This window comes from Anarrhichthys ocellatus, unplaced genomic scaffold, assembly GCF_004355925.1.
Source record: "Anarrhichthys ocellatus isolate YVR2014 unplaced genomic scaffold, GSC_Weel_1.0 scaffold4, whole genome shotgun sequence".
NCBI classification, from domain to species: Eukaryota; Metazoa; Chordata; class Actinopteri; order Perciformes; family Anarhichadidae; genus Anarrhichthys; species Anarrhichthys ocellatus.
This window is the reverse complement of record NW_022280034.1, coordinates 9,110,903-9,121,453: the sequence shown is the minus strand read 5'-3', so window position 1 is coordinate 9,121,453 and position 10,551 is coordinate 9,110,903. Positions and strand designations below refer to the sequence as shown.

General features: G+C 40.9%; 1 protein-coding gene across 1 annotated transcript in view; it reads right to left on the bottom strand.

Moving 5' to 3' along the window:
* ngfrb (nerve growth factor receptor b) overlaps positions 1–8,606 on the bottom strand; it is a 25,879-nt gene extending 17,273 nt beyond the window's left edge. The window contains exons 1-2 of the mRNA XM_031843644.1: positions 8,057–8,606; positions 4,505–4,646 (exon numbers count right to left, since the gene is read on the bottom strand). Of these exons, the coding sequence (XP_031699504.1) occupies positions 4,505–4,646; positions 8,057–8,092 (178 nt within the window). The 5' untranslated portion in view covers positions 8,093–8,606. The remainder of the gene's footprint in view (positions 1–4,504; positions 4,647–8,056) is intronic.
* Between the last annotated feature and the right edge of the window lie 1,945 nt (positions 8,607–10,551).

The window sequence follows — 10,551 nt, the reverse complement described above, 5'->3', positions numbered from 1 at the left end:
TGTGTGTGTGTGTGTGTGTGTGTGTGTGTGTGTGTGTGTGTGTGTGTTCTGAAATGCACTTTGAATGATCCCTTTCTCTTGATTTGCCTTTGATACTTTGTTTAGGTACAGTGTTACTCCCAGCTAATTGAATTGATGTCAGCTGCATTGTTTTATGGGTATTCTGTGTTGATATGGTACAAATGTGTTTAATACATAGCTAATATCTTTCTAATATATTTATTTTGTGTTGCTCTTACTCACAACTAAGACTATAGAAGTGTAAAATATAGCCTACGTCAAATTATTCCAAGGTCCCTGGTATGTTCTCTATCTTGTAAGGTGCCCTTAGCTTAAAAACAATTGAGAACCTCCGCTTTAAATCACCTTAACAGTTGTTGTATTAAATGTGTGTCATAAAGTGCAACTGTTATTTATCAACCTGGGAAGGGCTCGTTTCTGTTAATACATTTGGAGTCAGCTTTCCAAAGTCACACTGTCACAGGATTTCTGTTTTATACCCATCTCCCCTGGTGGATATGAAACAACTTAATTGCTAGTTTGGACGATAAAAGATTCTGAAGAAAACGTGTTTAAAAACATATTTTTAAAAGGATTTCTTTAGATGATGAACTTACATACATCACATATGTTTCATAAATGCTTTGTATACCTGACAGATATGGCTGCAAGGGACGCAATCAATATTGCATGTTTTATGGAATTGTATTTCGTCTGGATAGAGAACTGGAAAACACACTAAATAATGCAACAGACCTATTTGTAAGAGCAGCGTGTGTGTGTGTGTGTGTGTGTGTGTGAGAGAGAGAGAAAGATGGGGGGAGGTGGAAGATAGAATAAAATTGTCTGCAACTGTGTTGACAATTTTTTCAGCAAAAATGCCACAATTCTCTAGTTCCCCCTTCTTACTTTTGAGGATTTTTTCTGCTTTTCTTTGTCTTCTGTGATAATAAAATTAATATCTTTGTTCTCAAAGTGTTGGTCGGACAAAACAAGCAATATGATACCATCATCTTAGGAGTTAAGAATTTGTGATGGGAATTTTCACTGTTTTTTTCAATCTACAGACCGAACTTTGAATTGATTAATCCAGACAGTAATTGGCAGATTAATTTGTGACAATGACATTAATTGTTTGTTGCAACACTAAAGTAAACTAAACTAAACAGGCTGATCAAGACGTGCTTCGAGTCAAAATAGTTTGCTGCTACATTAAAAGCTCCAGATCTTTTCTCAGTTGTTCTGTCGAGATTCCTTAACTTAAACTAAACTAGTGCTGCAACTATAATGTTTTCATTTTGATTCTGTTTATTCTTTCCTCAACTAACTGTTGTGTCTATAATTTGTCAGAAATTTGTGAAAAATGTCCATTACAATGTTTTGAAACCTGAAGTGATATTCAATAAATTATCATAGAGTTCTCGGATAAACAGCAAATGTTCACATTTTAGAAACTGGGACCAGAGAATTTGGGGCATTTATTCATATTATTTCAGCTCAAACTAAACAAAACTGTGTGTGGTAGGAGACTGGGGGGGTTGTGTGACATGGCATATCAAGTTTTCGGTCTGCGTCACTGGCCCACCAACCACGGCAAACGCTCTGATGATGCAGAGATTAAAACAGAGATGGAGGACAGATAGACCCTGAGACACAGACGCAGAGACAAAGAAAGCAGAGACTGTCATTTGAGATGAATCTGTCCCAAATTGGTGGTCCAATGTGGGTCCTTTACATTTTTGTTCCATTATGTCATTATGGAAGTGGACAACCTATCGTCCAGTCCAGTCACACACTGTTACCCCCCCCCCCCCCCCCCATTCCCACCCTTCACCCCATTATCTCCTGCATCACCCTCCCTCTCATCAAACAGACATACACACTCTACCCTCACCCCCCTTTCTCCCCACGAGTACTCTCAGAGCCATTATCATAATGTCATGCATCAATAATGCAAGTCAATACATTAATAACGTTAGCCTGCAGCATGAAGGGGGGGTTAAAGGAAGGGGGGGGGGGGGCGGTACAGACGGTCTTTTCCTGGCTCAGCATATCGCATCATAACAGTGCTTTCGCCTCCAACTCATTTCAATCCTTTGTTTTCAACGCCCATAAAAGGACTCCTGACTTTATCCGCTCTGGGTGCTGCGCAGCATGAGGTGTGTGTTGGGTGAATGTGTGGGAGTTTTGTGTCTGTGTGTGTTCTTCTGGACATGTTTATGCGTGTGTGCGCGTGCGCGTGTGTGTGTGTTTGTATATGAACCATTAGCTGCTGGCTGAGAAGTTGTCTCCATTCCAGCTCTACTTGTTCTGTTTCATCTCCACCCATCTGTTCATTCATCTAAACTCCTATGTGTGTTTCTACTGGCCCTCCTTTTTAGCACACCAGCCAGGCCCCTGTTAACTATCTACTAAATGAAGCCTTAACGCTGTCTGGAAACCACACTCCGTCTCTTATAAATGGATGCTTGTGCACATTAGAAGCCATCAACTGTGGGCGACATGCCTGAAACAACACACGCAAAGACATAATGTTGAAATAAATAAAAGTAGTTTCTGTCATATGAGTTTTTGTTAACAACAAAATGATTGGTTGGATTGGACAATCACTGTTTCAGGGCCGGGTTTTGTGAATAGTCGATTTACAGGTAGGAGACTAAATAACCCACTGATGGTTGAGACTTCAAAACAAGTTGATGCTAAAATGCTTCTGCTCACGCACACTTCAGCTCTTTCAGCCTGCATTACTGATCTAATCAATGTGTTTGATGTGTTCTTAAAATATCATACTGATGTTATCTGATGGAGAGTTATCCACTTTGCATTTCTCTTTTTCCATGAGCCTGTCTGGCCTCATGGCAGTTTTGGGAGCATGTCAATGTCTGTGTTTGTTTATGTCTGAGCAGAACAAGCACTGTGAGAGTGAAAGTTATCGCCTGAAAGCCTTCATGTTGTGCAACAGAAAGCAGGAACCTCAGAGGCACAGCTAAAGCCTAAAATATAGTTTTTATGCAAACATAAGATGATAAGCAGCCCCATGGCAACAATATGTTATAAAGATGTAACTGAGAGACACTTATAAAAGCATAAATCGTTCCAAAGAAGCCCATAAGAATGCAAATAAATCATTTTCTCCATGTCCATATTCTCTGTGACTTCTCTCACGACCTTGAGTCTGAATTATTTTCTGACTGTGGGGCTCCTTGGCTCAGGGTTTGCCTTCCTTCACTGACCCAGGGAGGTTTACAACCACATAGAATAGTCAGGGAAAACTCTGGGAACAGTGAAGGAACTGGCTGTGGACCAACCCTGGCCTCTGCAGGCTCAAGCTGGCCTTTGTCCTCCCATAATAGAGTTAAAGAAATAAAAGAACACCTTAGAAATGTTGATTTATTTTCCCTTCACTCAAGCAGAAAGGTACAGAGGATCCTTAAATATCCCTTTGAGCTCTTCAATCACCAGTCAGTCATGTTTAAAAAAATCTAAATCTACACTGCTTACCATCTTAATCACTGTGACATAACTTGTCTGATGCTTTAAATATCTTCCCCTGAAACAACATTTGGAGCTGATCCCACTCTTGTATCCTCTTAACATCGCTGTCCTCATAAAGTCTTACGGTCCGGCACAGCTTCTCTCCCTACATGGTGAGGGCCATGAAAAGGACAGTTATGCTGGAACACAGTGAGTTTGATTCCTGACACGCAACTGAATAAGTCTAAGATTTTACATTTATGCATAATAATTAGTCCAAACTGATGTTCAGATCTATGATGTCGGCTAATCGAAAAAACTGTGTTCTGTCTTTAGCCACACTAGGGGCAATGTTAGTCAGTCAGTCCAGACTGAAATATCTAGACAAATCTCTCATGGATGGCAATCAAAGTTGGTAAAGCTATCCATGGCCCCCTGAGGATGAATCAAAATGACTTTGCTGATCCTCCGAACTTTCCATCGAGCTCCACCAGCACGCAAAATGTTTGGCATCAATTGAGACGATGTATCCGTAGGACTTTGGTGATCCCTTACAATTTTTATTTAGCACCATCATCAGGTCAACATTTTTATTTCTACAATACTTTGGTTTGTGACCAAAACAACTCAAATTGTCGACTTCCGACTTGCAATGGATAGCATATAGCATTTAGCTTATCGCGCCGCAGTAGTAAAGGCCTCACTGAATCGCTACCCTGGCTATAAACCAGTCTTCTTTATGTTCCTGAATTTGTCTGAGTTACTTCATTTAACATTCAATTCTGTCCAAGAGTGGGATCAATAAAGAGCTAACTATCACCAATACAACCCCTAGCACTATACAAAAGAAAATGCTATAGTAACTTAATATTGATATCATACTAAAACAAGATTGTTTTGACAAAAACTACAGAAACCCATCTTAATGTCCAGATTTATCGGCCCACAGGATGATTTTGAATCTTAATTCAAACTTTGCGGAAACATTGAGTGTGTGTGTGTATATATATATGACTTTTGTGATACTCACTGTCAAGGCAGGGGAAGCAGACAGTCTGTGTGACTCCACATGGTTTGAAGACGCCCTCGCCGGGCTGGCACTGTGCACAGCATTCTCCACCGGTTGTATACTGACCCGACAAACAATCCTCCTTATTGGCCACAGCCCCAACCTGCCAATCACCAGAGATTAAATCATCATTCAAAGTGGGAGAAGCAAAGCAACATCTACATTCAGCAGCATCCATAAGATTAGTAGAACATGAACACAAAAAAATGAAGGTCTAGCATTGTGCAATGTGAGGCCTTAAAGAGGAATAAACATCCAGTATTTCACAAGAAAAAGCAATAGAAAGAAAGACTGTCTTTAATCATCTAGGATTCCTTTAAGATTTATTTCGGAACCACTAAACCAGTGGTTCCAAGCGTAGGCGTCAGGACTGGCCAACAGGCTGCAAGGTTAATCTAAGGGGATGTGAGATGATGAGATGATTAATGGGATGGGGAAAACCAAAATGCAGATTTCAGCGACACCAAACTCTCCATTGTTCTGGGTTCTCTCTGTTTTTTCTATGTTCTTGTGAGATACTAAATAGCTTTTATATACTTTTTTAAAAGTATAAATGACACATTCTAAGGAGGAAAAATCACTCTTTAGTTGAACTTCTTACAACTCGTAGACTCATGGGACCTGTGATTTAAGGTTGCGAAGACACATTGCTCAATTTTAAAGGGTCGCAAAGCAGAGAGTTTGGAAACCACCACTCCTTATTCTTACCTGATGCTACACGCATGTATGACTCACTTCAAGGCAAACTTTAATTCTACTACTACATTCAATATGCGCATTTTAAAAGTCCCATCCACACCTAAAGTCATAGATATCAGTAATAAAAGTAAAAAACAAATCACACATTCACACCAGGTAACTCTGGAATATGTTCTCTCTGCATTCTTCAAACAGTAACCTGTTGAGTGCTTTATCTTGGCCGCTGACATGTGAAGATGTTTGTGCGTGCCTATGCATTTGCAAATGCATGAGAGTGCGTATACACGCTTACACACTCATGCCCGGCCTGGATGTTTCCAGGATTCTGTGTCTATGTGACCTTTTGCAGTTTATCATACTTAATCTTTTGGGGCTTTTTTTTAAAACTTCCACACACCTCGGTCTCCAAAGCAAACCTTGGTGAAAGCAGGGATTGCCCTCTGACACGGAGCCAGAGGAGAGGTCTGTCTTCCATTCGCTCCAGATAAATGAGTAGGGATTGTTTTCATTTATGATGTTATGATGTTCTCACTGGTTGATGGACAAGCCGCAGATCAGAGGGCAAGTTGTATCTTAAACCTTTTTTTGCTACCATATCTCATAAAAAGTAGTCAACGTGAGATTTTGAAGTATATTACAGTTTTCTACACAGTTTAAAGGTGTGTGGGTGTGTTTGTGTGCGTGCATGAGTGTGTGTACACTGAGGGGTGCATTAGCGTGAAGGCGGTACGCTTGACATAAATCGTCAAGAATCAAGGTTCAGGTATATGTGGAATTCCACTGGCAAGAGTGAGGAGTTCTAAAAAACATGTGTCCCCTCAGGCACTTCTAAATCAGCTGTCATATCTCCCTCTCGCTATTGATCTTATCCTGCGGAGACCGTAACTCACTGTGACTTTAATTTAATTAATGAATCCTCCGATGTTGTTCAGGCTCTTTAGTCATACCAAACTTACAGAAACCAACTGAATATGCGGAAATTGGTTTCTTGAGATATGACACTCTAACACAGTGCAGCAAAAAACAACAACATATTTGTCTGTCGTCAGAGCTTCACTTTTCTCATTTATTCACCCCAACACACTCTCTACCTCACACACACCTTACGGAACAAGCATTCATTCAGAGATGAATCAAATCTGTCATCCCACACTCTTCCCCGGGAACTGCCCCCTTATATACTGTACACACCCAGCGGCACGCATACGTTTGCACAAACGCATAAATAGCCTCACATGTGAACAAACCTGCTCCAAAGTGTCTGCCTGACGCTTTTGAAAGGATTCCAAGTTCCAGCTTTTGGCTTCTACTTAGTGTTTCTCTGACCTTATTCTAGCTCCGGGTGTGGGTGCAACATCAAAGCATCTCAAAGTCCTGAAACTCAGATTAAAGTGCATCACTAATGACTGCTAAATTATGCAAACAGATTAATTAGAGGGTGTTTTGTGATGTGATTTGAGCAAATAGCTCGTGGAATGAAGGAAAAGGATGCACTTAGCAAGTTGCAGCTCGACCTGCCCGTTTCCTGTAATTGTGTTTTAGATGGAAGCTTCAACTTTTGTCAGCTGATCTCCCTGAAGCCAAAGCAACGAGCAAGTTGATCGCACACTCACATCAACAAGCACACACAAAAGCATGTGCAGAAGCATCTGGACACATAACTTCAGAGCAACCAATCTTACTAATGCTGCAGTCAATTTCCAGTTGGAGGCACTTAACCTCCGGACCTCAGCTGTCAGCGCTTGTTAAGCCATTAGAGTTCCACTATAGCAGCCTTCCAATAAGCTGGGCCTAATTTAAATCCATGGATCCTGAACTGCTGTGGGAACACCATTGGCAATGACATTACAGCTAATACCTTCTCAAACAAAGCTGAATCATCATCTCTTGTGAAGTGAAAGGAGCAGACAGACAGATAGACAGAAAGAGAAGAAGAGAGGGAAGTGAGTGTGAGGTGAAAGGAGGAGAGGAAGAGTGAGGGGGGATGGTTCGGGTTGTATCAATATTGCATGCACTGAGCCAGCAGAGGATGCATACCCATCAGTGGAAGCAGCTGTCATGTATCAGTGATGCAGGCTATTCCATAACTAGGACCTTGACAAGCTGCGTAGCCCTGGCTGACCATGTCCTGTCAGATATAGAAAACACTAATATATTTCCTTCCTGGGCCTGCATGGCCTCAAGGGAATTGGAGATAAATCGGGAAGATTATAAGATGCGAATTCCCGGAGCTTCCATCAGGATTTCTGTTGTTGATTTCTGCTAATGGAGGAAGAATTACAGTAATTTCACCTCATCTATTAACACGTGGTTTATTGGTGAACTCCTTCACAGAGGCCACTGTGACACTGTTATTGTCCTGCCATCTGCAAGGCCACATATAACTGAGAAGGGTGGAACTACAGATCCAGCAACTGGAGCTGTAGAGTATCAACCTAAATGGATGCTGCATACATCCACTCTGCTTTACATTGTCAGCCCGGGACTGAAGACAGGACAGGTGCAAGGACATAAAGTTCCCAGACCTAAAAGATTTACCAAGGACGTTTTTACAAGCAGAAACCACAGGTGAAATTTAAACTGTCATAAAGTCAGTGAAATTTCACTTCGATGCAGGGAAAAACCTGTAACTTGTAGCCCAACGTCAAAACATGATGACTGCTGAAGGCTGGAAGCAGAAAAGTTTGCGGAAGAGAGGTTTATAAAAAACTTAAACTACGTATTAATAACTAATAATCTAGTAAATAGGGCTGTGTGTATGCGCAGGTGATATCCAAGTTTATGGCTACACAGACTTTGTTAGAGGCTACTCACCACTCCAAGTAACACTAGTATGAAAGCGGAATTCATCCTGTAGGTCCTTGTTATCCTAACAGAAGGGACAATCGGTTTGGATGCGACGCAGCAAGATGCGGGTCTCAGTCTCTTCTAGGTGAAATAAACTCAGCTGTCATCGCTGCGCTTCTTTTGAGTTAACTTCTTGGTTAAAAGAAACTATCCAGGAAACTCTTCGCTACCGACTGTGTATCGTTAATCACTCAGTCCAGATGCTGTGGCTGCACGCAGGATCCAGTCAGTGTGAAAAGTCGCTGAGATTGCCCCATTGGATGTTCGGCTCCGGTGCGCTTTTCTCCAACTGGGCTCATATGACGGACGCGCTCAGCTCAACGGCTACATGGAAGGAGACATCTCACTCTCCACGCCCACTACACACACACGAACCTGCACTCTCTTTATTAACAATCATGCACTGGGATGTTCTTGGTGAGTCGGACAAACCAACCACCAATAATGTTGATCACCAAATTAAGTCTTGCGTAAATCTTCTATTTAGCAAGTGCTTCGCAGACTGTATCGTGCCAACTGAATCAAAGTCTCGCTGCAAGACGAAAGAGTCAATTAAATTTTTCTCCAACTTTCACTTCCTAGAACAACTTCTCCAAAAAAGGAGATCCAGCAGATTGTTGTCTCTTTCGGGTGACTTTTATTCTCCTTGAAGCCTTGAACTGACCCTGTTTTACTGCCTATCAGTGAATGCACCTACAGATACCTGAGAGATCCACACAGGTGCATACACTGATATTTGCAGCAGCAAACTTGCGACTTAATTCAGAGTATGATGTTGTTATCATCACCCTTGAATCCCTCATCTCATCATCCCACAGCCTAATTTAATATACAAAACAAACTTTGTTATGCTGAATTTTTTTTTCTTTAACGTTACACTGAGGGGAATCACAGGATGGCACAGAAACACTGCTGCCTTTATGCATAAAAAGAGGCAAGCTACTGTTGGATTACGCTGACACCTGAGGCCAAATGTTCGCCTTATATAAACCAGGGAACCTGACACGTTCTACTCTAGTTCAGATCATGACTATACATGCCACCCTGCCGAACGTGTTTATCTAAAAGATTGACAACGTTTGCGAGTTTTACGGTTGATTGTGTCACAGTGTGATGTTTGTGTATGGTGCTCACACAATTAATTTCCCTCAAGCAAAATTAATTATCGAGTATCACGGAGTTCACTGCGGTGCAGCCCCAACACTTGATATGCTAAAGGAAAAAGTAGATACGGTGACATACGCGGGCTCAGTAAATGTGCTTATAATAAAGTTTGCAATGTCAGACATGCTACACACAGGTTTGACATTTAGGTCGAGGCCTCATTTTAAATTCCCCACAAAGAAAATGTCAATATTATGATATAATTACTTTACAATTATTACAATTGTTTCATGATGATTAGGTGAAAATCTGTTACAAAATGTAACTCCCAGTTTAACTCCAGGTTTTAACATTAAAGAAGGACGTTTCTGCCTAGTGTGTATCATCTTGATGAGACAGTGATTTATATAGACCAAGGACTGAGGGCAGTGGGGGACATGGGGGCAGCGGGTGAGGAGGAGAGAGGAAGCTGGGTTGCTATAAGTAGATAGATAATTCATGAGAGAGGGAAACAGACAGACATAAAGAAATCAAATCAGTTTCAGAGTCACTTATGTGGGACAAAATAGATTAATCTCAATTTCAGTGTGCCCCCTGTAATTTACAATTTGTGACGTAATGTAATTTTGAAAGAGAATCACTGTTTATTCCATCTGACATCACTCTTTGAAAATGTTGATGCTGGGATGACATGAAGACTAAACTTACAATAACAGTCACTGAATAAGAAAGCTAAAAAAACAAGCACTTCAACAGGTATACAGATAGGTCTCTTCTGGCTATGAAATAAGTGTTATGATAGGAGACACAAATGGTTACATGAGTTTATTTGGTTTGAGAATATTTTTTTTCTGTACAGTTTAATCCAGTTAAACAACTTTCTGGGAATTTATCAAATCTAAGAAAGAAATCAAAGCTAACTACAAATAGAAGGAGTTAAAACTTGCTTCTATATCTCGATGAAACCTTTTCATGATCGATTTTGAGTGAGTAATGATTAATGGCCCTTGCCCTCTAGATGGCTATAACATTACATTTCGTAAAAAATTAAAAAAAGATAAGTATTATAAGAATTTATAGGGAACTGAAACAGTCAGACAAGCATTGTTTTTGGAAGAAAGCTTTTGTGCATTCACCAGTCTGTGTTTACTGGAGGAACAAAAAAGAGCATCCATACGTCTTTATGTAAATCTGCATGTGAAAACAACACTGTATCCATTTTGTCCCATAGCCACACAGACAAAGGTCTGGACTCACTCTCATTCAGTCACACAGATGTGCATACACACACACACATACACACATGCACTCTCACACACACACAGACTGCCCATCTGTCGACAGGGAGTGGACAGAGG